Source organism: Carassius auratus, chromosome 35, assembly GCF_003368295.1.
Source record: "Carassius auratus strain Wakin chromosome 35, ASM336829v1, whole genome shotgun sequence".
Classification (NCBI taxonomy): domain Eukaryota; kingdom Metazoa; phylum Chordata; class Actinopteri; order Cypriniformes; family Cyprinidae; genus Carassius; species Carassius auratus.
The window spans coordinates 3,435,678-3,462,611 of record NC_039277.1 but is presented as its reverse complement, the minus strand read 5'-3'; the positions used below and the strand labels follow the sequence as shown (position 1 = coordinate 3,462,611).

The following is a 26,934-nucleotide window of genomic DNA, read 5'->3' as shown; positions in this document are numbered from 1 at the left end:
CAGGAAAATACACAACTATAAAGTGAGGAAGACTATTACATTTGTAAATGTGTGACAGACATGCATTGCACAACAACACAGACCTGCTTCCTGCATAGTTTCAGGATATAATTAATTATAATGACTGAGGTGTTAAATAAAAACTAGACTTTGGTTTCACAATCCCATTAGGTTTCAGTGTACGACATTAACCCTGCGGCTTCCTTTGTGAAATACTGTGTAAACATTTATTTAGAATACCAACTACCTGCTGTTTCGACATCTGTGGCAAGTTTATATGAGACACGTGCTTTTCTTGAAATTAGACACCATATTTCTTGCAGTAGTAATTGTTTTATTAGACACACAAAAAATGATTAGCTGACAACGGGCGTGGTGAGAGCTGGAGCGATCGGAGCCTACAGGAAAGAGAAAGAGTCATAAGGCTGAATTCTGACTTAATGTACAAGAGAAGATTATATAAAATTCTACAGGTCCATTTTTATGAATTCCAAATATCTAAATCATTCCAAACCTCTATGACCATATTTGCTTTGTGAAACACAAAATGAGAAGTTTAGAAGAATGTCCAGGCTGCTCTTTTCCACATAATAAAAGTAATGTGGAAAAATGCACAAAACTATTTTAGGAAAAAATGAATAAATACATAAAATGTAATTTTCCTGTTATTTTTGGAGCTTGTCATTCACAGTCCCCAGAATAACTCTTCCACATTCCTGGCTAAATTGATTATTATAAAAGCAAAGATATTCACCAAAATAATTAGGATGACACTCAAAAACATTGACTTTTTTTTTTTTTTTTTATGCAAATATTGTGCATATCTTTTTGTTTGTAAATCTCATGCAAAACAAGAAATGAGATCCACAATGAGGTTTGAAGAAAATGTACAATCTTCATATAAACATTTAAATTTAATCTGCATGTCTCATCCTATTTATTTCTGAATTTCTATTATATTTGTTGATCATAAACCATTTATCCGGAAGCCATTGTAATCCCATTCCATTCATCGTCATTGTACTGCATGTAAAACAATGTAAACACTTCAAAACATCTCTTTGTGCTCCAGAATCTCATTTTATATACATGTATGTGTATACATATGCAGTTAGTTATAGAAACTTCACTCTACCTCTTCAGGAACGTACAACTCATTAGCAAAGTTTTGGGAGTAGTTTATGTGCTCGTCTTCATCAGTCACAAGCGTCTCTTTTTCTGTAGCCTCCTCCCTCGCTGCTTTTGCCCTGCTGCAAATATAATTGGGGGGATAGTTTGATATACAAACATGTTATTTATCAAATCTGTATCTATTATGTTTCTGAAGTGATGAACCTCCTCATGAGGATGACTGCGGCCATCAGAGCACCTCCGAAGAGAAAGGTGAGTGTGAGGGCGAGCGCAGTGCTGCTGGAGGCGGTGTCCTGACACAGATCCCCGCTGTACCCCTCCTCACACTCACACACCGGCTCTCCCTCCACACTCACACACGTCCCGTGACCGCTGCAGCGCTCCGCCTCACACGACGAGACCTCGACCGCAGAGCCCAGAGCAGGCAGACGCCGAGTATCAGATTTGACACCTGGTTTTCATTAGCACTGTGTTTATAATCTGATCTGTACATGCAGGACTGCAAACCTGGAAATGGAGACGAACCGATTCACTCACACTCCTCATCCGAGCCGTCCTGGCAGTCTGGGATCTGGTCACAGATCTGGGCCGCAGGGATGCACGAGAGGCCGTCTCTGCACGCTTTACTGCCCGCGGGACACTGGAGGCTGGAAACACATTTGGTTTTGTTGACGGAGAGGTAGTTCTGCGCACAGCGACAGGAGCGCCCACCTGGATACGGCAGACACAGGTGACTGCAGCCCCCGTTGTGTTCAGAACAGAGATTGGTTCCTGGTCAGGAAGAGAGAGAACCAGACAAGAATTACAGGACGAGTCACTCTGGTACAGAGATGCAACCGGTGTTCAGACCCAAATACTAGATTACACACTGAAAACAGATGCGTATTTATGTTTTATCTTATTTCTAAAGAAGATAGTGTTAAAAGAAAAAAGATCAATACTAAAAAAAGTATCAAAATATTATAAAACATGCATAAGTTGAAGTTAATTAAAAAGTTAAATAAGATAAAATTAATAAAAAAGAAAATATTTTAAAAATATAAAAAAAAATATTTGATTAAAAAATATGATAAAAACTAAATCTAAAACAAAAATGAATATACAGAAAAATACATTAAGGTAAAAAAAATGCACAAAGTGTAAAAGAAAGAAACTAATATAAACAAAATTATAGAAAAATAAAGTACATAAAATTAAGTCGAATAAATAAATACATACATATTGATGCAATAAAAGAAAAAAAAAAAGAATCATTAGCATTTAAATCAACTATAATCACTAATCACTGTAATTCACTATGGTTTGTTCATCAGACTGAAAATGTAAGGGCAAATCAAACACACTGTGGGATACAGTAATAAGTGCAGTGTTAGCTGATCTGGGCGTTTCACATATACAGGAAATTCATGCACCGTATACAACATACAGTACTACTGTACAAAAACAAGAATAACATGTTACTATACTGGACCGAGTGGAGCTGAGGAGCAGCGAGTGAGTCTGTGCTGGACAGGTTTGTCAGGGACGGCTGCAGTGAGAGGTGTGGGAAAATAGAAGAACTCTAATGTGACTTGTGCACACACACACACGGGACAAAGGCAGCAGGGAAGTACCTTTCTGACTGGAGCTGCTGTAAGCCTTCAGATCTATGATGTTTGTCTTCACCTCAAACCACATGTGTTTGGGCTGGAAACCGTCCGTGTACCACACTGCAGCTGAACCTGTTTCAAGAGCAAAGAGCTGCAGATCAAACATTTGTAATATTCATATTTAATGAAGATGTTTTATCAAGAGTTGTTAATAACTGATTGATTGTAGTTCTAATTATTAAATGTATAAACTACTGTCAAAGTTTCATTTGAGAGTCGCTAGGATTCAAGTGTTTTTGAAAAAGAAGCTTTGTTTTTTTATGAATATTTGAATATAATGGTTGAAAGCCAGGATGTTGATGACTTGATGCCATCTAGTGTTTTAACACAGAACTGGATTTAATGGAAACGAGACTTGTGGAGGGGTGCTTGTTACCGTTGTCCAGTGTGACCCAGAAGAAGATGTTCTCAACACAGGCTAAAGACACCATGAAGGCAGACCCGGTGAGGAACGCCTTATAATCAGAGCCATCCATATTAATAGAGCCGATCAGATCATTTCCTGGGATCAAAACACACAAACAGGATCGGTTAGCATTATTGACCAGGTTTGGAAGAGATTCACAGCTTAATAAAATATATAGACATACAATTTTATTTTTCTTCAAACAAACTTTCCACAAATAGGAAACAGATAACTTATAAATATTTCACAAACGACAATAAAATGTATTGGAGCATTTTATAACAATAACCACCAATAATGATAACTTAAATTATTGAAAAAACTATTTCTCAAATAAATGGAAAAAATAATTTATAATATCCATTTCTGAAAAACGACCGTTTAGATGACAAATCAAAAATACATTTTGAATGGTTGATAGCCAATACTACGGTGTGTAAACCATTTACTAAAACTAAATAAATGCAGTAACAATTAAATGTATATAGAATTTTAAACCTGTTTATTGGGACAAGCCTGTCATTTTTAAAGCTACAGTACTTTGTTAATTATGTTAGATAGTGTGTGTATTCAGTTTCCATATATAATGAAGCAAAGTCCCCAGTTTTCTTGTTAAGCAACATTGTATTTAACTTATTTTTAGCTACGGTACTCTTTTTAATAGTTCACCTTTTTACTATTTTTGAACTTTCCGGTTCATCAAAGCGCAGTAAATATTGGTCAGACACAGATTTACTTTCACCAACCTGATTCTTCACTAAAAGTGATTATACATCGAAGTGTGCGAGTCGTTCACTAAATCTTGTTCATTCAGACTAATTCTCCAATGTGCATGAACACAAGAGGCGGGATTTATTGCACAAACCTAACCGGTCAGATCCAGTCATATCGCGATTGAGATTTTCCTCCGTTCACTCTCAATGACCCCCTGAGCAAACTCAATGGGCTCCGGGGAGGCCAGAGGATTAGCTGGTGTCACTGTTGGACAATGTTTCTTATGAAAATAAGTGTTTTATACACTTTTTAAATGTTGCATTTAAATTTTTTGTAGTACACATTTTTTCTAATCCAATTTGGAGGAAACACCCCTGTATGTTAGTATATATTCCCTATTTGTGGAAAGTGAAATGTTCTCTTAACGCACCAATATCTGCCCAATACAGTGTAGTTCCTTTCTCAGAAAAGGCGAGTGAAACCGGCATCTTTGCTTTGCTCCACAGCAGCGTGCGATTGTTCCCGTCCATGTGAGCACAGTCCACCTGGGGCAGAGATTGGGGTCCCCTCCGTCCCAGTGCGGTGAAGCACAGGCGGCCCGTGGGAGGGTGCAGGGCGATGGAGACCCTTCCCTCCAGCTCAGCTTGCAGCAGCAGGCTGGTGTATTTCCCTCCGGGGGACGTGACGTACAGCTGGGGGCTCTTGACGCTGCTCCAGTAGAGGTTTCGGGTGACCCAGTCCACAGCCAGAGCGGTCACCAGGTCCCCTTTGAGCTGAAGCACGTGACCGATGGGTGTGAACCCAGAGCTGCTGAGTTTGAGCTGAGCTACAGATCCTCGTCCGGCGTCAGCTACAGAGACGGTGCGGTCCTCGAGGAGCAGATCGAAGTCTGAAGCTTCATTCACGGCCGGCAGAGTCAGAGCACGGTGCTCCGGCCACGTCTTCATCCCAACCTCTGTCTCCAGTCCCTTAGTGAAGACCTGAGCTCAGGCAGTTAACAACGGCTTATTGAGGGATCGGTAAAAGTGAAGCTCAATCAATGGCATGTGTGGGATTATGTTGAAAAAAAAAAGTCATTTTCACCCCAAATAAAAATGTGGTGTATATATATATACACATAAATACTAGAATTTTATTTTTTATAAATTAAAATATATTAATCAAATTTTATTTAATAACAATTACATTACACAAATGTATGAACCAATTTAGGAGTTTTAGAATTCTAATTATATAAATACATAATTTTATACAATTATAAATTAGGATACAATAATAATTATAATATAGTATAATAAATTAGGAAAATTATAAATTATAAATTGTTAATATAATTATAAATTAAATCGTTATAAAATTGCAGTTACATTATAATACAATTGATTTATATTTAATTAAAAAAATCTATTTTATTATTATACATTATACAAGTAATTATGATTTATATGTAAAAATAATTCAAATAAATTACATAATGGTAAATACACATTTAAAATGTAATGATAATTTATTTAGGATATATTTATTCATTTATAAACAAACTATTTTGGCTGCTGGTTAACATACTAGTAGCCTAAGTGATGTCAGCCGAAAATTAAACATTAATTAAATTGAACTAATAAATTATGCACCGTACGACCAGGAATGTGCATTTAAGTAAATAAGGTACAATTTGATTTCATGTTGATTTTAAAACCGACAAATATTTAAGAGTCTACACTGTCATTTTAAAGGTGTTACTCTGCAATCTGTCCTGGAGACAAACTATTGCGTCACTCTTCCATTCAGTGGTTCTTCTGAAGTGGAGTACCTGTGTAATCACGGTAGGAGACAGTAACAGAAGGAAAGGAGAGGAGGAATCGACAGGTGGGGTGCAGCTAAATCCGTCCGAGGCTAAGGGAAGCCCCACGGGGCAGCGACACACCGCTCTGAGCCCCGGAGCCAGCAAACACACGTGAGAGCACCCGAGCTTCTCACACGGGCCGGACACATTGGGCTGCAAGAGCGCGTGCACAACCTAGAACAGGACGGGGAAACGATCAGGAACGGCAGATATACTGATGTCCAGATGAGATTCAGTAACGTGTACAGCATGCATCCTCACTTTGAGGTCGAAGGGCTGGCCGGGTCTCTTGAGAAGAACTTGCCGGTTCTTGCCCGTCAGTTTATTGGCCCCTTGAACGGATCGTCTGTGCGTGTCGGACCAGTAGACCATGTCATTAAACACCGCCACAGAGAAGGGACTAGGCATCTCAGACAGCTGTAGCAACTGAAAAATTATATATAAATATAAATGGCTTCACAAAGAAAACTGCTACTAGAGGGGAAGTACAATAAATGGCACATTTGATATCACCCTTATGTTTTCTCCATCCAGCGTCGCAGATCCTATACACCGGAGCTTCTCGTCAGTCCAGTATAGTCTGTCAGTCAGTGTGTCCACAGTCACGCTGACCGGCCGCTCGAGACCCCGGCTGACCACCACCTTCCTGTCTGAGCCGTCCATGCCCGAGCGCTCGATCTGTGCCTGACCTCCGATCTCGGACCAGAACATTACCCTGCAAACAATAACTGGAAACATTTATCTGCATCCATGCACTGAGACTGAAGCATCCTGGATGTGTTTCTCACCCCTTCTGAGGCAGCAGCACAAGCGAACGAGGCTGATGCAAATCCTGTTCCACAACCACGATGTAGTTTTGGGGCTCTACAAGACTATTGTTCAATCTCACAGCTAGAATCTGCCCAGCAACACCATCCACCCAGTAAAGGTTCCTCCCCATCCAGTCGATAGCTATGGAGTCCGACTTCACCCCTGAATGTGCAAAGTTATTTTGATTAGTCCAGGGTCTCTTAAACCGTTTTGTAAGCCGAACACATTCAGCTTTTAAAACTTACAATATTTGATGGAATATTAATTGCATTTCCTTTTATACATGTGCACACCGAAACTTTTTATACTGAAACTATTTATATTCGAAAGCAAAATGCATTTAACAAAGCAATTTTTTATAAAGTTGAATCTAATCAGTTGTGATTTATTTTTCAGAAAAAGTACTAAGTACCTTCTGAGATTTTAAGGAAATATTTTGATTATTCACATAAGGTTCACAGTTCTCTGACGTCAGTTTTTTTTTTTTTTTTTATACCTTTGATGATAGTTTGAATGTTATCCTTTTCTCCGTGGAAGGCATATTTGATGCTCTCTTCCTCCAGACTGACCCAGTACACCCTCTGCTCTTTCAGGTCATAGTCCAGAGAGAAGATGGGCTTGCGTCCCGGTGTAGTGAGGGCCTGAATGCTGCCGCTCCGCAGACCCAATTTCAACAGCTCGTTCTGTTCAGAGACCAAAAGACTGGGTTCCTCTGCACAAAAACATGATTGACGTGCAGGAAAAACACTATTAATACAGTAGAATAATACATAGTCTATATACTGTACACTTTTCTGCAATTTTTCAGCATTTCCTGTGCAACCAGTTCCACAAAGACACTGTTGTGCAATTATTCAAATGTATTTTAAATATATTTTTGTACCACCCATTAAAAGACATGCAAAAGGGGAAACGGGTTGTTACAAACAGTCACTTCTCGTTAGTACTTGACCAGGATCAGACTTTATAGTGATAAAAAGTTTGGCTATGCTAGGCTAGCTAGCTGCTATAGACTTATACCTGCGGTCTTGCAGCTGCGCCCATCCGGCTCCAGTATAAACTCAGGGTGGCATTGACACAGGTAGGAGCCCGGCGTGTTGAGGCACTTGTGACTGCAGGCAGCGGGCTGAATCTCTGTACATTCATCCAAGTCCTTGCAGGTTAAACCGTCAGACTGAAGCCTGAAGCCAGACTTACAGCCACATCTCTGGAAACACAAGAGGATGTTTGCATTTGGATGCCACTATATACTGCAAAAATATTTCATTTAAATTTAGCTCTATTCTTGATTTGTGTTTTGCATAATGCACGATTAAAAATTTTTTCTATAAAGCAGAAAGTGAATGTTTGACCGCTCCGTGTGGAGTGTTGATGCAGTAGTGACGGCATGATGGGCGGCTGGGACTGGAGCAGTTGTTCTTCAGACACCCCACACCCTCATCAGAAACATCTGCACAGTCAGACGCCCCGCTGCACACCAGATCTGGCTCCACACACTCCCCACTTCCACACTGGAACAAGTGTGTGGGGCATTTCACTTGACCACCTATAAGACAAGCAATCAACACTTTCAGATTATTGAACAGTTTCTGATATGGAGTTTAGAGCTGATTTCAGACGTCCACTCACATCCAGATTCATCGCTCTCATCTTTGCAGTCCTTTACGCCGTCACACCTCCATGTCATCACAATGCATTGAGTTTTAGATGCACACGACCACTGGAACTCTCCACAATTCAGTGCAGTCACCTCACAGTTCTACACGGGGAGAGAAGAGGTGGTTTCACTCTGGTGCAGATGGATAACTTGATTATGTTGAACCTTCTGAACACATCTACTTCGTTTTAAACACACTGGAGGCAATACACAAAATTGGGGGAAATTTTAAAACATTTGTTTTTTGGCAGAGACCCCTGTTCAGAGTTATCTCCTCCCTAAACTCACTGGTTACAGAAACCAACAGAGCAATTGTGAAAGCATTTTGAAAAAAATCAACAAAAAGCTAACAAAACTAAAACGATCCAAATAAAACAGAAACAAAAAAACAAACCCCAAACAATAAAAAACAACAACAACAACAACATCAAAACCACTACACTGCAAAGAAACACACCAAATACCAGCACCAAACAAAAACACCATAAACGCCAAAATTCACAAACATAACACCAACACAAAACTCCACCACAAACACAACAAAACCAAAGAAATAAAAACACCATAAACACCAAAATCCACAACAAACACCAAAAAAAGCCAGCAAACACACAAAACCAAAATATCACAAGGAAAACACCACACAAATCACCAGAAAAAACACCAAACAAAAACACCATGCACCAAACAAAATATCACAAAGAAAAACACAAATACCACAAAAACAAACAAACAAAACCTACACAACAGCATTAAGCAAAAACAGAAGCATTTGGTTCCTCTGGGACAAGATCACAGGACCACTGCGGTTCCTCACCCTCTCATCAGACCCATCACTGCAGTCCTGGTCTCCATCACAGAGCCATTCTTTCAGCAGACACTCGTGTGTGTGGGGGCAGCGCTGCTCCACGGGACAGTGCGGAGGCCGAGGACAGCCCTTCTCATCCGAGTGATCCCGACAGTCAGTGTACCCATCACAGCGGAGAGCCAGAGCCACACACTGACCGCTACTGCACTGGAACCGCTCTCCAGAACAGGGCTCTACAACTGCAGGACGAACCAAACCACAGAGTCAGGAAAACTGTCCGAACACTGAAGTAAATCAATAAAATGGTGATAACGTCTTAAAGTGGACATCGAATGAAGTAGCTTTTTTGGCATTTAGTGTCATGCAAGCCAGTTAGTTATGGGCTGTGAATCTGAATCTGGTTTCATCCCGTGAGCTGTTTGAATCTGCAGCCGGTTTCTACATGGATAGCTAGCTATTAAATAAGACCACCTCCAAGCCATATTTCACACATTTCATGATTCTTGCGTTGACACACCACATCGAAGAGAGTAGTGGGGTGAGCAGTAGCTCATTATCATTTAAAGAGACATGCACCGAAACGAGTCGCTGTGAACGGAGCTGTTTTTGACGAGGTAGAAACGGGGTTTAACACCTTCACGGTCACTTTTAAATGCAGACTCAAATCTTAGCTGTGCATTTATTGAATGAGCATTGTGCATTGTCCAAACTGATTGCAATACATTTTGTGTATAATCATTTACTATTCTTAACTGTTCTAAACTCATTTTAAACCTCTTAAATACATTTATAAATCATTTTTATTGTTGCGATTATCTTTTCATGTAATCACCTTGAATTATCACGCCGTATGAAATGTGCTATATAAATAAACCTGTCTTGCCTTGCCTTACACAACCACTGGAGTAACTTTAACCATAGTACATTACAGACATTTCATAAGGACCCTAATGAAACATACAAACTTGTGTAAAATGGGCATCAAACTTCCCCTAAGATGATTCCCGTTTAAAACAACAACTCTACTCTGCTCGTTCCATGAATGATGCACTTCTATCCCTTACATTTTTATCCAAATATGATGTTTTATCCTTTAACTAAAGCCAATCTTACTGATTTACTGTTAAGGTGTTGTTTAAGAGCAAAGTCTCGATGGATCAAGATGAACTAATACTCATCAGAACCCAGATCCTGACCCATACTACCATGAACACCTCCTGCCGTTGACCCACCACAGTTGTCTTCATCAGTGCCATCCACACAGTCTCTCTCTCCGTCACAGAGGAAGGTCTCAGGAACGCAGCGGCTCTTATTGTCACACGGGTGCCTGCACTCCTCTGAGAGCTTCATGCAGTTGATTTCATCGGATCGGTCCTGACACTGAGGTGTGCCGTCACACACAAGCTCCATGTCTATACACTTCCTGCCATGAGCGCACTGGAACTGGCCTACATGGTTGAAATAGTACACTGTATTCATTTGGCCTTCATCAAATAAGGATACATTGCACTTCTACTGTAAAGTGTACCTTTTTTACATTTCCGCTCGCAGTTCCTCTCATCAGATCCGTCTTTGCAGTCTTTCTCCCCGTCACACACATGGCTGTACAGGACACACTCTTTCCCATCCCTACAAGGTTTGGATCCCAAGGGACATTTCAGAGGTAACGAAGCACTTGCATCCATAAGACCAGTGTCTGAAATATGAAAAAACAATGGGAAAACTTCACTGACAAATTTGAAATTAAACAAATAGTTCACCAAAATTTTTTAAATCACCCAACTCTCAATCACACATGACTTTCTATCAGGTGAAACACTAAAGATGTTTTAAAAGGTAAATTAATAAAATGCATTAATTTGTTTATGGATGCACACATGCATGGTGTAAATTGTGGACTTACCGCAGTTTTTCTCATCTGAACCGTCTCTACAGTCTGGTTTTCGGTCACAGATCTGCTGACTCGTCAGGCAAACACTCTTCTGGTCACAAAGCATGGCACAGACGGGGCACTGTTTCTCATCCGAACCGTCAGCGCAGTGTGGGTGACCGTCACACACCAGAGAGCTCTCAACACACTTCCGTCTGTCCTCGCACAGAAACTGGCCTGATTGCAGGACAGCGTCTTCAGCTCGTCAAACATGCATTGACTTTGAACTATATCTAAGAACAGCACATCAGTTACCTGGATCTGGACATGAAGATATGCAAAACCGCTCATCGGCTCCACTGGGACAGTCAGTCTTTCCATCACACAGCTGGGACTGTGAGATGCATTTTGAGGTTTCATGACAAAATACAGAAGGGCTAATGCAGGGTGGCTGCTCAGTGACGGATGGGCCAGTGATGGGAGCTACAAAACAAATCGGTGAGTACATTTAATGTCTTCTTGTGATATCAATGTGTACTCACTCTTACCACAGTTGTGTTCATCGGTGGCGTCCACGCAGTCTTTCTCTCCGTCACAGAGGAAGCTCTCTGGGATGCAGCGAGTTTTATCATCACACTGATGTCTGCATTCGTGTGAGCGACTGAAACAGTCCAGTTCATCAGAGCGATCCTGACACTGAGGTGTGCCGTCACACACCTGCTTTCTGTCGAGACACATCCTCCCATGAGCGCACTGGAACTGATCTACGAGCACACACTGTTAGTTACACACGTCTTGAGTTACAGAAGACAGTAAGGGATCGGTTACATGAGCTTTACCTGCTTTACACCGATATTCACAGCCGCGTTCATCAGATCCATCTTTACAGTCCATCTCTCCATCACACACATGACTGTACAGCACACACTCACGGCCGTCCTCACAGGGTTTAGAGCCCACACGACACTTTAATGGTGTGGAGACGGTTTCAGGAGCAGTGGTGGGACATCCCGTCTCATCTGAGCCGTCAGTGCAGTGAGAGCGGCCGTCACACACCAGATCCCTCGCCACACACTTCCTCCTGTCCGCACACAAGAAGTCACCTATATATATAAAAAAAAAACAAAGGAACGGTGACTGCATGCATGCTTTAAAATGTAGCTATGTTTCGTATAATTAAGCAAGTGACCTTAGAGTACCTGAGTTTGGACATCTGTCAAAGCAGACGGTTTCATCAGATCCGTCAGGACAGTCTCTCTTCCCATCACAGAGACTGGTGTGAGGGATGCACAGCGCCCCGTCACGACACAACACCGCAGGACTCTCACACTTCACCACCTTTGTGGGGTACCCTGAAGACAAAACCATTAAAAAAATGACTCTTAGCCAAATTCATAGAGTCGAATCATATTTCCAGCAGTAGCTCAGCTTCCCACCGCAGTCAGATTCATCGGTGCCGTCCACGCAGTCTTTCTCTCCGTCACACAGGAAGTTTTCTGGGATGCAGCGGGTTTTATTATCACAGCGGTGGCTGCAGCTCTTGCTGCGTATGAAGCAGTCGCTCTCGTCAGAAAAATCCTGACATTGCGGTTTGCCGTCGCACACTAGTTTTGAGTCTATGCATTTTCTCCCATGGGCACACTGAAACTCTCCTGAGGAACAACAACAGAGCAAAGTCTACTAATAAGAGTCATGCGGAAGGGAAAACTTCTATGCCACTAGCGTCACAAAACAATTGTAAATAAACTATTCTGAAACGCTTGTTCAACAGGGTTTAGGGGAAAGTATTAAAAACAGTACATCAATGAAACCGATTTATGGATAAGAAAAAGGTCCACAAAAATGAATAAAATCAACAGATAACTAAAAAACAAATAAAAGGCTTCATAAATAACTGTATATAAAAAAAAAAAAAAAAAAAAAAAAAAAAAAGACAAATACATGAATATTAATACAGAAATATGTATACGTAGATAAAATATAAACAAACAAACACCTGAGATGCATACATAATTTACAAGATTTTTGAATATAAATAAATAGATAAAAGTAGACAAACAACAATATAAAAGTAAAATTTATAAAATTAGACCATTAGAAATTCATAAAAACACAAATAGTAAACGACATTATATATAAATGTATACAATTATAAATTGAAATGGAGAAAATTTATACTTTTCCCTTTTTCTTTTACAAAGTGTAAACCGTGTGTAAAATGATCTCTGGCTGGACTACCTGCTTTACACCGATATTCACAGCCGCGTTCATCAGATCCATCTGTACAGTCCATCTCTCCATCACACACATGACTGTACAGCACACACTCACGGCCGTCCTCACAGGGTTTAGAGCCCACACGACACTTGGTTGAGGATGTGGTCTCTGCTGTGGGACATCCAGTCTCATCTGAGCCGTCAATGCAGTGCGAGCGGCCGTCACACACCAGATTCCTCTCAATACACTTCGTCCTGTCTTTACACATGAAATCACCTGGGAGAAAACGTGATCGTAAAGATGTAAGCCAGCAATTCCTTTATCACGTTACAACTAAAACTCAAACAATGCATTCGTTACTGCGGTATGGGCAGTTGCGAAGACAAGGTCTCTCATCGGATCCATCAGGACAGTCTTTTCTCCCGTCGCACAGATAGCGCTGCAGGATACACAGAGACGTCCCTTGACAAGCCACGTAAGGGATTTTACACGGTGATGGTGGAGTAGGCATGGCTTAAAAAAACAAAAACAAACTTTTATTGTCACTAGTGAAGTGTTAGATCAATTTGAGTCACACTGACCCAGAAACATTACACAAAGTAAAAAAAAAGGATTTAAAGGTCCCGTTCTTTGTGATCCCATGTTTTAAACTTTAGTTAGTGTGTAATGTTGTTGTTAGAGTATAAATAATATCTGTACAATTCTAAAGCTCAAAGTTCAATGCCAAGAGAGATATTTGATTAACAGAATTCGCCTACAAAAAACGACCCATTTGGACTACACCCCTTTAGTTCCTGCAGTAATGATGTCACTTAAACAGTTTTTGACTAACCTCCACCCACATGAATACACAAAAAAGGGGGCGTGGTCTTGTTGCGCTCCGATGGAGAAGCGGAAGAGCTACGTTTGTGTTTGCCAAGTCGTCGTAACGCTGTTCTTTTCATCTCGGAGTCCAATCATCTTTGTTTGGGCTTCCCAGGAATGCTGTTCTTGGAGATCAATGGTTACAATTTATGTTTAACTCTGTTCCCGAAAATTATAATGCACATGTAAAACTATGTGCAGCACATTTTGCTGAGGACAGCTTTCTCAATCTCAATCAGTTTAACGCCGGATTCACACAAAGATTATTCTTGAAAGATGGAGCAGTTCCCTCTTTGTCTGGAGAAGGTGTTGTTTATGGACCACAACCGGTAAGTGTATTTTATTATTTAAGTTGGTGCGTTTAACAGTTTCTGTAACTTATTACACAAAGAGAAATGCTGTTTAGCTTTGTTAACTAGATGTTAGGGCTGTGCAAAAAAAAATAAAAATAGAATAAATTGAATGCGATTTTCATGCGCATCTCATCAGTAAAAGCGTTCTGTTATTAGAAGCACATCTCCAGCACATGCGTTCAGTTCAGGATTGCCAGGTTTTCAAAACAAATCCTGCCCACTTGCTTCTCAAAACTAGCCCAATCACGTTAGCAGGAGGGCAGCGCGCGCTCCGTTGCTGTCGAAACAACACAGGAACCGCTGGCCCAATCAGAACTCGTCACGTATTTCTGAAGGAGAGGCTTTATAGAACAAGGAGGTCATCAGCCCGTTCTTATGACAGTGAAAACAACTGTATACAGATAGGTGAATTGTGTGAAAAATACTGTGTTTTTTTTTACACACGAAACATGAACACATGTTATATTGCACACTGTAAACACAATCAAAGCTTAAAAAAAAAAAAACATGAATAACGGGACCTTTAAAGGATTATATCTCCCAGTTTGGAGCAGTTCATATAATTGGAAAGCAGAGCATGTCATGTCCTGATGCTTCTGCAGCAGACTCACCACAGTCGGCTTCATCGGAGCCATCCCAGCAGTCCCTCATCCCGTTACAGACGAACACCTCTGGGACACAGCGGCTGTTCCCATCGCAGCGGATGCTGCAGCTCTTGGTGGGTTTCCAGCATCCCGCTTCATCCGATTGATCCGGACACTGAGGAGTCCCATCACACACCTGCCGGATGTCAATACACTTCTTCCCCTGAATACACTGAAACATCCCTGGAAACAATCCACAGACAAGGAGCAGGTTAACGAGTCAAGAGATTTTCTATGTAATCCGTACATTCAGATCTGCAGCCTGGATCTGACTTTGGCAACTGCTATCATCTTGTCCAGGCGCAAAATCAGCGCAAAAATTTGGGCAAAAGCTGTATAGTGTATTTGAGCCCTCAGTAAATATCGTTAAAGACCAAAAACAAAAATGAGATTGTGAAACTGTTGTAACATCTCACCTGGACTGCACTGAAGTTCACACTGTTCTTCATCAGATCCATCTGCACAGTCCATCTCTCCATCACACACATGACTGTACAGCACACACTCACGGCCGTCCTCACAGGGTTTAGACCCCACACGACACTTGAAGGAGGCTGCGGTTGTGGTTTCAGTTGCTATGCCAGGACATCCCAGCTCATCTGAACCATCAGCGCAGTGAGAGCGGCCGTCACACACCACAGCTCCATTAATACACTTCCTCCTGTCCTTACACAGGAAGTCACCTGTGTGAACAACATACAATAGAGCAGAGCAGGCACGAGTCATGACCGATTACATCTTAGGGATCGTGACCAGCTGGGGGAGGATGAGGAGGAGCGGAGAGAGAGGAGGAGGTTTTAGAAAGGTTCTGGGGACTTGCCAGTTTATCAGGCTGGGAGAAGCACAGTTATTTTACCTGGATCAGCACATGAATCTATACATGAAGCTTCATCAGATCCATCGGGGCAGTCTCTTGTGCCGTCACACAGCTGAGCCTGAGACAGACACACTGATGTTCCCGGACACAGGACAGAGGGACTCTCACAGCTGGTCTGAGCCGGTCTGGATACAGCTGTCAGGAGAGTCTTATTAGGTTATTTACAGACTTCCACCAGACACTGTATTTGGAAAGTGGAGTACAATAAGACTGATATAAAGCAAACGTTAGAAAGTGACAAGCAACTACTGATTGACCAAACCATTTTTAAAATTGGCATAAAGTTTGGTACACATGTATAAGCTATTCTGGTCTAGATTAAGACACTTAAGACTAGGGTTGGGTATCGTTTGGGTAACGATGGTTAAAAAAAAAAAAAGTTAATGTTTGTTAATGCAACTTTAAATTGGCAATTTTGACACACTCTTGCAATTTTTGTGTATAACTCGCATTGCTTTTCAACAATTAGCAACCAGTTATGTAACAATCTTGGATGAACTGAGTTTTCCAAGTTCAGGAGCACTTTAGGCTCACCACAGTCGGCTTCATCAGTGCCATCTCGACAGTCCCGAATCCCATTGCAGATGAGGACTTCAGGAATACAGTGATTGTCCCGGTCACAGCGCATGCTGCAGCTCCTTGAGGGTTTCCAGCATCCTGCTTCATCAGACTTATCCAGACACTGAGGAGTGCCATCACACACCTGATTGAGTTCAACACACCTCGCTCCAGAAGTGCACTGGAACTGCCCTGCGGCGGATGAACAAGGACACAGTGAGGACAGTACTGGGATATAATGTTGATATGAAGGTTAGAGTACTGGGATTAGTCTAACCGGGCTGGCACTGACGACCGCAGCCGTGTTCATCTGATCCATCTGCACAGTCCATCTCTCCATCACACACATGACTGAGCAGCACACACTCACGGCCGTCCTCACAGGGTTTAGAGCCCACACGACACTTTAATGGTGTGGAGACTGTTTCAGGAGCAGTGGTGGGACATCCCGTCTCATCTGAGCCGTCAGTGCAGTGAGAGCGGCCGTCACACACCAGATCCCTCGCCACACACTTACTTCCGTCTTTACACAGGAAGTCATCTAAGAAAACAGAGGGAAGTCTTTCAACCAGGATTTTCCAGAGTCTAATGACCTGTGCACATCAAGTCAGAAACGCAAAACACAGAAAACAAACCAAACTAAATGAAAAATCTAAACAAAAACAAGTCTATACTTACACTTTAAAGGTAAAAGTACTATGAGCTAAATTTTTAAAACCTTAAAATACTCCTTCAGGTGGAACAAATATATGACATTTTTCAGGGTTTCTTTTTAACACTGTATAACCGGCCTCAAGCATGTAGAAGACTTGAGAAACAGGAAAGTCATACAGGATTCAAACAACATGAGAGTCACTGAAAGACTTTTAGTAAACGTTTTTTGAAATGTCAAAGCATACCCGTCTTCGCACACATGTGCACACACGAGGCCTCATCAGATCCGTCCGGACAGTCTCGGTTCCCATCACAGCGCTGAGATCGGCTGATACACACGGCTGATCCTTCACAAGAGACTTGGGGACTTTGGCAAGTCACCTCAGTAGGACGCACATCTTCAGTTGTTGTATCTAAAGTGGATCCAAAACTAAAAATAAATAACAGTAGCATAAAGACACAAAATCAAACCCAGAATACCATTGCAAACCTTGTTGGACTTCCCTGAGGGCTACAGATAAGCTAATAACCCCATTCTCTACCGCCACCCCTGAGACGCGAGCTCCATCTCTGCGATTCCACACGGTCAGGATGTTATTGAACAAGGTCACCGTGTAGGGTTCATAAGCAGCCATGAGGGAGCCAGGAACGACCCAGTCTTTACCAGCGGAGTACCTTCTCATCTTCAGGAGACTCATAACCTGCAAGTCTGAAACAACTTCACATTCAGCTCAAGTAAATGAAAGCCTGTAGTGTGCACACTAACAGTTCAGTGACACAAAAAAGACACTCACAAGACTCCACGCTCCAAAGGAAGCCATTCGCTTTACGGTCAAACACAATGGCTTTGACCCCATCCTCCTCAAAGCTGAAGATAGCTTCTGCATTTCCACCAATCAGACCCAGTTTCATCCTCATGATCTGACCTCCCTCCAGCCAGTACAGCTGTCCTCTCTGCCAGTCCACAAAGAGGTCAAGGATTGCGGTTCTGGCTTGATACAGCTGTCTGGAGATACTCTGGTCGAGCAGGCCAATGGTAGAAACGCCAATGGAAAGTTCATCGCAGGCCAGCCAATACAGATTCCCAGTCCTCTGGTCAACTCTGACGAGGCAGGCTACAGGAAGTGACAAGGCAAGACAGAATTAGTTACTTTAAGCTGGAATAAACATAGCATTAAATGTGTATTAAGTCCCTCGGTTTACTATAATGGCCAAATACATTAAGTAAACAAATCTATCCACATTGCATAAAATCAAGCATGAATAGCAGGAGGCATCAGTTCTCATGTAGAGTATGTTTCAAGGCTCTAGTGGAAACGGTAACACACCGGGTTTTAATGTCAGGATGTAGTCCGATAAGTCCTGAGACTGTATGTTCGTCTTCACGTGGCCCGTCCCATTAGACCACACCACACATCCTCTCCTCCAGTACATGTCAAACGACTGGATGTCTTCATCTGAAGTAAAGAGTTCAGTTTTCACAGGAATCTTTCCTGCAAACTCCAAACTGTATAAAGCCGTGGCTGTGGCATAGGCGACCTTAAAATCTGACAATGACAAGAGATGAACATCTCATCAAGAGGCAGCTCATTTTGAACTAAAATGCTAAATATTAGATGTGAAACACACTTTCACAAGATCCCCAAGACATGGGCAGCGCTCCTTCAGGACACAGACAGGTGAACCCGGCAGGAGTTTTCTTGGAGGGCAAACACAGCCGGCAGCCCGAGTCTTTACACGGAGCAAAACCTACATCACAAAACACAATAATGCTGTGGTGTAACCACCTTTAAGATTTAAGATATAAGGTGCGTTCACGAAACTTCATTTACCTCGGGGTTGCTGAAGAACATGGTAGATGTTCAAGAAAGGAAGCGAGGCTTTTAAGATGAAACCATTTTGCGCGTCAGCAGGCAAACTTTGAGAAGCCTGCGAGAGCTTTTTCTCATCGGCCCAGTAAAACCAGCCGTTAAACACGGCCAGGGTCTGAGCAGGACGGCCTTGAAACAAACCCCAGAAGGTGTGCCGTCCCGTGCCGTCCGTCCTGATGCTCTCAATCGACTGCCATTTCAATTGAAAAACTCAACATGAACACAATCAATAAATCTGACAATAAAATTAGTTCGTTTTTTACGCCAAACATATCGCACCGCTTTGTAAACACTGATCCAATACAGCCGGCGCGCCGCCACATCCATCGTGAGACTCCTCGGGAGCTGCGCAGTAATGAAAACCAGTGTAGTCCGGTTCAAACCGTCCAGCTCCGCCCTCTCGATGGTCAGCTCTTCAGTCGCTCCTTTATTAATCCAAAATATGAAACTACAAAAGGAAAACAGCCAGATATAACCGTGCTTCTCAAATCTGTGCTAATACAGTCAAAAGCAGTTTGTACCTCTCAGTCGGGCTGAGGACCATCTCTGTCGGGTCCATTTCTTTGGACAGGACCGTGCCTACAGCACTGCCATCAGCTGCACCGGTGAGGACGGCTTTCTGGGTAACACTCGTCCAGTACAGCTGTCCAGTAAACCAGTCGACGGCTAGACTGTGCAAACCAGACTGCCCTAGTGAGAGAAGAATAAAACACGTCTGCTTTCAGTGGAGGCCAAGATATTTAAAGTGGTTTTGCATTGATTTAGTGCTCAACTAGCCTGAATAAAGAATTGTTCTCCTCCGTTTAAAAGCCTTGTAGATATTCCCATCTTTATCAGCCCAGTAGATGAAGTTTCTCTGGATATCATAGGTCAAGGCTATGGGGTCACTCTCGCTTTTAAAGAGCGGCTCGTAGACTCTGGTCTTCACGTTCACTAAACCAATCAACCCCTTCCTGGAGGTCAAGATCTTTGTCACGACTCCTTGCGAAAACAGTCTGATGTCAGCGCTTCCAGTGTATACTTGTTATTCATTGTAAGATCTGAAAACACGTCATAAGTTACCTTGAGCTTCGCAAGAGCCATTGTCAAGAGCTTTGAAACCCTTCTGGCACAGACACCGAAAAGACCCGGGTGTGTTTGTGCACAAGTGCATACAAGGTCCAAAAGACTGGGCACACTCATTGACATCTGGAAAAATATCAACTCAAACTCAAAGACTGTATTTGTGACTGTATCCGTTGCACATCCAGAGAACAGCATCAATGCTGCATCTTACAGAAATATAGTCTGCTTAGAGGCAAGAGTGCACACATACCTTCACAATCAAGTCCATTTGCAGAAAGGGTCATTCCAGTGGGACAAGTGCACAAAGCTCCCCAAAGCTGGTCAATGCAAGTATGACTACAGCCGCCATTGCCATAATGACAACTTTTACCTAGGTCACATGGAAAGGTGAAACATGAGGGGAAAACCTCATCAATAAAAACACTAAATAAATAAATATTCAACATTCAAAAGGAACACTGAGGGTCTTTATGTACCACATGTAAGAGGCTCATCTCTCTTATCCGAGCATTGAGCAACTCCATCACATCTCTGTCTGGAGGTTAGACATGTGCCATCAGGACAGCGGATGCTCATCTTCCCACAGGAACCTAATCAAACACAACCAGGCAAATATTCACCACGACGCTTACAGACCATGAATCAAAAGGACAATATGATATTCTAAACATCATCAGAAACACTGTGTAAATGTACATGTTTTGTGTAAATCTGGTTCTGCAAAGGATGCTCACAGTATATGTGAGAATATGAGAGGGTGAGCGGTCACATGGTTTCCACCTCCAATTTATTATTATTTTTTAAACTTAGTTAAGGTCGAATATACAATTTAAATGTTTTTAGTGTCAACTAGAAAACTTCCAAGAGTTCACAGAGCTTGTTATACATGAAACCAGGATAATAAAAGCATTTACATGCACGATCATAGAGCAATGTGAAACGATACAAAACTTTAAAGGCATGGTTCACCCAAAAATAAATATTACTCCATGATTTACTCACCTTCAAGCCACATTTACATTTACATTTAATCATTTAGCAGACGCTTTTATCCAAAGCGACTTACAAATGAGAACAATAGAAGCAGTCAGGTCAACAAGAGAACAACAACAGAATACAAGTGCCATGACAAGTCTCAGTTAGTCTAGTATAGAACGCATAGCCAGGTATGTATAGAATTTTTCTTTTTCTTTTTTTTATTAAATGAAAGAGACAAGAAAAGGAAAAGTACTGGTGTTAGTAGGTTAAGTGCAGGCGAAAAATATGAGTCTTTAGATGTTTCTTGAAAATGAGTAAAGACTCCGCTGTACGAACTGAGATTGGGAGGTCATTCCACCAGCTGGGCACAGTCCAGGAAAAGGTCCGTGAGAGTGATTTTGAATTTCTTTGGGATGGCACCACAAGGCGTTGTTCACTTGCATAGCGCAAACTTCTGGAGGGCACATAGGATTTAACCAGTGAGTTTAGGTAAGTTGGTGCCGTGCCAGTGGTCGTCTTGTAGGCAAGCATCAGTACCTTGAATTTGATGCGAGCAGCTACTGGTAGCCAGTGTAACCTGATGAGGAGAGGAGTAACGTCAGCTTTTTTGGCTCATTGAAGACAACCCTCGCTGCTGCATTCTGGATCATTTGCAGAGGCTTGACAGTACATGCAGGAAGAGCCAGGAGAGCATTACAATAGTCCAGTCTGGAGAGAACAAGAGCTTGGACAAGAAGTTGGGTTGCTTGCTCTGACAGGAAGGGTCTAATCTTCCTAATGTTGTATAAGGCAAACCTGCAGGACCGGGTCGTTGTAGCAATGTGGTCAGTGAAGCTTAATTGATGATCCATCACAACTCCTAGGTTTCTGGCTGTCCTCGAAGGAGTCATGATTGACGAGCCCAGCTGTATAGAGAAGTTGTGATGAATCAATGGGTTAGCTGGAATCACCAGTAGTTCAGTCTTTGTAAGGTTAAGCTGAAGGTGATGGTCATTCATCCAGCTAGAAATGTCACTCAGAAAGGCTGAAATGCGAGCAGCTACCGTCGGGTCATCTGGCTGGAATGAGAAGTAGAGTTGGGTGTCATCAGCATAGCAGTGATAAGAAAAGCCATGCTTCTGAATGACAGATCCTAAAGATGTCATGTAGATGGAGAAGAGAAGTGGTCCAAGTACTGAGCCTTGAGGAACCCCAGTAGCAAGGTGGTGTGACTTTGAAACATCACCCCTCCAAGACACACTGAAGGATCTGTCAGAGAGGTAGGACTTAACCCACAGGAGTGCGGTTCCAGAGATGCCCATCTTTCTGAGGGTGGACAGGAGAATCTGGTGATTAACAGTGTCAAACGCAGCAGACAGGTCCAGTAAGATGAGTACCGAGGATTTTGAAGCTGCTCTTGCTAGTCACAGGGCTTCAGTAACCGAGAGCAGAGCAGTCTCAGTTGAGTGGCCACTTTTGAAGCCAGATTGGTTGCTGTCCAGGAGGTTGTTCTGTACAAGGAAAATAGAAAGCTGGTTGAACACAGCCCGCTCAAGTTTCTTTGCAATGAATGGAAGAAGGGATACCGGTCTGTAGTTTTCAAGAAGCGCTGGATTTAGAGATGGTTTCTTGAGCAGTGGGCTTACCCGAGCCTGCTTGAATGCTAAGGGAAATGTTCCAGATTGAAGAGAGGAGTTGATAATGTGAGTAAGTGAAGGTATGACTGAAGAAGAGATTGCTTGAAGGAGGTGAGTGGGGATAGGATCAAGTGGACAAGTAGTAGGATGATTGGACAGGAGAATTTTGGAGACGTCCATCTCTGAGAGTGGGGAGAAGGAGGATAAAAAGTGTGCATCGGTCACATTGTGAAGTCACCTGAGGTGTTTATGACCTTCTACTTTCAGATAATTCCAATCAGAGTTGTATTAAAAAAGGTCCTGGCTCTTCAAAGCATTATAATGGCAGTGAATGGGTGTTGAGATTTTGAAGCCCAATAAAGTGCATCCAACCATCATTAAAAGTGCCCCATGTGACAAATCAATGCATGTGTGTAAGAAAAATAAGATTAAATTTTTTTTTAAACAACTGCCATTATAAAGCTTGGAAGAGTCAGGATATTTTTTTTTATACAACTCTGATCGTATTCATCTGAAATAAAGTCATGCACACATGACTCAAGTGTGAGTAAATCATGTGGTAGGATTAATTTTTGTGTGAACTATCCCTTTAATACATTTAAATATATTTGTATACATGCATGCATTTATGAATAGGTTGCCCCTATATACTTCATGTCAGGGCCTGGATAATTTGAGGCTGTGTCTCTTGTTTTTATTTTAATTGAATTGTCCGACTAAAAGTCATTGTTTAATGAGAGTTTAGCACATGTAGAGCATCTCACCACAGGATTCTTCATCAGAGTTGTCACGGCAGTCATTGACGTCATTGCAGAGAAGATTTTGTGGGATGCAAATGTTGTTCCTGCACTTCCAGTCACCTGACAGACACCCCAAACGCCTGCTGCAGTCCCACTCATCTGAAGCATCGGGACACTGGGGACGCCCGTCACAAACATCAGACACAATCACACACCCGGAGCCATCCGCACACTCAAAGTCTCCAGGCTGACATACTAATGACAAAAATACACTCGTTTAGTTTTGTTCTCCTTCCATAGAATCAACCAGATGCAACCTGAACATGAGCGCATGAAAACACGTCTTCAGGAGCAGGTGGGGTCTGATACATACTGCAGTCCATCTCATCAGACCCATCCTGGCAGTCACTGACACCGTCACAGCGCCATCTGTGTGACACACACACTCCATCATCACACTGCCACTGATTGCTGCCGCAGCCCCCGTCAGCACCTGAAACACCACTCACAGAGCTCACACACTTCAAACACTTCTGACACACCAGGACTCCATACTTTAAGAAAAAACGGATTACATAATCGGATTAGATCACGTAATCCAATCTCGGTTTTGATCCGGATCAAACCTTTAGTTTGGGTTTTTTAGAACTTTTTTTGTAGGATTTGGATCACTTTGATCCAAAAAATCTGGATTAAACTGATCCCATCAAGGCCCGGTTTTTCAAAAGGTTTAATTCGGATAAAATTGATCCGGATTTAGTAATCCTTTTTTTGTGATCCGTGATCACGTAATCCAGTTTACTTTTGGAGCCAGTTTTTTAAAGCAACATCGGATTGGATCAATCTGATCCGGATAGGAACTTTTCAGGATCACCAAATCTGGATAACCAGTGCTCAAACAGGATAGGAAATCACAATGTAGAACTATAGATATGTAAAGAGCAACCAGCCAGTGTGGGGTCAATATAAATTATTATTTTTAATTTGAAATGAAAACCCACACATTTAAAAAAGCTAAATCCTCTTCCAGCAGTCCGCTCATCTGAGACATACAACACAAACACTGTACATTGAAGATATTTATAACAAGTATCAAGTATAGATGTTTTGAAAAAAAAAGACAATGTAAAAAAATATTTTCGATTGTGATGAATATATATATCAATTAGTGACAGAATAAAATGTATTGTTTTTGGTCAATTTTGACAGCTGTTTTGGGGATTATTTTATTATTTTTCTTTATACTTTGATGTAGGCCTATTCTGAAAGGCTGAATACGTTAAAGCCTACCTAATCACTGTAGCCTGACGGATGAACAAATAAAATTAAAACCTTATGAATAAATAGGATATCTTGTAAGATACTGCATGATCCAAATATAGTATTATTTGATACATTTTTTAAGTTTTCATTACATTTTGGCCATGAAATCCACGCTGAATCCACCCTTCTGATGGGATCAGTTTAATCCAGATTTTTTGGATCAAAGTGATCCAAATCCTACAAAAAAGTTCTAAAAAAACCCAAACTAAAGGTTTGATCCGGATCAAAACCGAGATTGGATAACGTGATCTAATCCGATTATGTAATCCGTTTTTTCTTTTGAAAAACACATTTTCAAGATTTGATCCAATCCATTATCCAAAATCCTACTGGATTACTTTTGAAAAACCGGGCCCAGAAGGGTGGATTCAGCGTGGATTTCATGGCCAAAATGTAATGAAAACTTAAAAAATGTATCAAATAAAACTATATTTGGATCATGCAGTATCTTACAAGATATCCTATTTATTCATAAGGTTTTAATTTTATCTGTTCATCCGTCAGGCTACAGTGATTAGGTAGGCTTTAACGTATTCAGCCTTTCAGTATAGGCCTACATCAAAGTATAAAGAAAAATAATAAAATAATCCCCCAAACAGCTGTCAAAATTGACCAAAAACAATACATTTTATTCGGTCACTAATTGATATATATATTCATCACAATCAAAAATATTGTTTTACATTAAGTCTTTTTTTTTATTCAAAACATCTATACTTGATACTTGTTATAAATATCTTCAATGTACAGTGTTTGTGTTGTATGTCTCAGATGAGCGGACTGCTGGAAGAGGATGGGGTGGGGTTTATCTTGTTTTTATTTTATTTTTTAAATGTCTGGGTTTTCATTTCAAATAAAAATTAACTTATATTGACCCCTCACTTGCTATTCTACTTGTTGCTCTTTACATATCTATAGTTCTACATTGTGATTTCCTATCCTGTTTGAGCACTGGTTATCCAGATTTGGTGATCCTGAAAAGTTCCTATCCGGATCAGTTTGATCCAATCCGATGTTGCTTTAAAAAACTGGCTCCAAAAGTAAGATGGATTACGTGATTACGGATCGCAAAAAAAGGATTACTAAATCCGGATCAATTTTATCCGGATTAAACCTTTTGAAAAACCGGGCCCAGGACTATAACTTTGATTATTGGATGCTGAATTAAACAGAAATCATTGTATCAAGTTTCTGAATGATTCATTATAATTGACACTAATTTTCAGAAATGAAACAAACTCAACTGAGACATCATGTCTGAACTTCTGAACGGTAGTGTAAATGTTTTTATGAAACTAATCACACACATTTGTGAAACTGGACTTTTCGATCAAAACAGGGATGCAGCTTTGTGACAACTAGCCCCGGTTTCTCCTTTAATTATTATTATTATTATAATTATTAAGAATCGGAGGGATCGTTGAGGGGCATAGATATTACCGTCCTACCTTGCAAAAGCGAGAGAATTACCTGTCAGTGACACAAACACCGCCGCGTAGAAGATGAAACGCCGCAGGTCCATCACACACCTGTTCAAGCCACGCGCGTGCGAGCGGACCAATCACAAGCCTTTATAAGATCCCGCTGCGCGAGACCGGCGCCACCGTGACGTCATACAATCCTTCGTTATGCAAGTATATATAACAAATATTGTCCTGATTTATATGTAAGTTTAAGCATTTAATAATAATAATAATAATAATAATAATAATAATAATAATAATTATATATATATATATATATATATATATATATATATATATATATATATATATATATATATATATATATATATATATATATATATATATATATATATGTTTGGACTAATTATTATAAATAATGTTTTTGAAGACCTCACAAACGCTGCTTTCATTTGATCCAAAATATACAGTAAAGGAAGGAGGCCTAATATTGTGAAATGTTATTACAGTTTCAAATGACTGCTTTCTATTTCAAATGTAATTTATTCCTGTGACGGTAAAGCTGAAGTTTCAGCTTCAGAAATCTAATATGCTGATTTGATACTCCGTTAAAATCAGTTTTCTATTGGGGCTCAGTTATTATAATTTTTTACAATATTTTTGTGGCAACTGCGATTAATTTTTATTTATACGAACAACAACTACAATAACAACAAAAAAGTTCAAAAGAACAGCATTTATTTGTGTTTTGTAATATGATGTTTTACTATCAGTGTTAAATAATTGAATGCTTCATTGCTGAATAAAATAATTTATTTGCTTTTTTAATGCATGTATAAATAAAATATTTATTATCCACCAC

The 26,934-nt window shown here is 41.0% G+C and overlaps 1 protein-coding gene across 4 annotated transcripts; it reads right to left on the bottom strand.

Annotated features, from left to right (window-relative positions):
• Positions 1-252: 252 nt before the first annotated feature.
• Positions 253-26,195, bottom strand: LOC113054042 (low-density lipoprotein receptor-related protein 2-like). Of its 4 annotated transcripts, XM_026219324.1 has the most exons (46): positions 26,119-26,195; positions 23,699-23,818; positions 23,350-23,580; positions 20,468-20,581; positions 20,242-20,361; positions 19,989-20,114; positions 19,704-19,907; positions 19,448-19,616; positions 19,206-19,374; positions 18,888-19,116; positions 18,685-18,804; positions 18,384-18,602; positions 17,850-18,170; positions 17,546-17,764; positions 17,301-17,468; positions 16,679-16,942; positions 16,378-16,593; positions 15,823-15,978; positions 15,383-15,649; positions 14,934-15,149; positions 13,466-13,618; positions 13,127-13,381; positions 12,325-12,540; positions 12,088-12,240; positions 11,728-11,991; positions 11,437-11,652; positions 11,204-11,371; positions 10,922-11,125; positions 10,547-10,714; positions 10,251-10,466; positions 9,028-9,257; positions 8,183-8,312; positions 7,906-8,099; positions 7,574-7,760; positions 7,050-7,265; positions 6,532-6,715; positions 6,257-6,458; positions 6,005-6,169; positions 5,711-5,917; positions 4,331-4,880; positions 3,157-3,282; positions 2,745-2,852; positions 1,669-1,902; positions 1,336-1,582; positions 1,136-1,250; positions 253-398 (listed from the first exon to the last, which is right to left on the bottom strand). In XM_026219324.1, the coding sequence occupies exons 1-46, from the start codon at positions 26,168-26,170 to the stop codon at positions 357-359; spliced, it is 8,850 nt and encodes a 2,949-aa protein (XP_026075109.1). In that variant the 5' UTR covers positions 26,171-26,195; the 3' UTR covers positions 253-356. The 4 variants fall into 4 exon arrangements, with proteins under 4 accessions (XP_026075109.1, XP_026075111.1, XP_026075112.1 ...); XM_026219326.1 differs by lacking the exons at positions 13,466-13,618; positions 14,934-15,149 and having other exon boundaries at positions 13,127-13,181; positions 15,438-15,649; XM_026219325.1 differs by lacking the exons at positions 253-398; positions 1,136-1,250 and having other exon boundaries at positions 1,491-1,582; positions 1,657-1,902.
• Between the last annotated feature and the right edge of the window lie 739 nt (positions 26,196-26,934).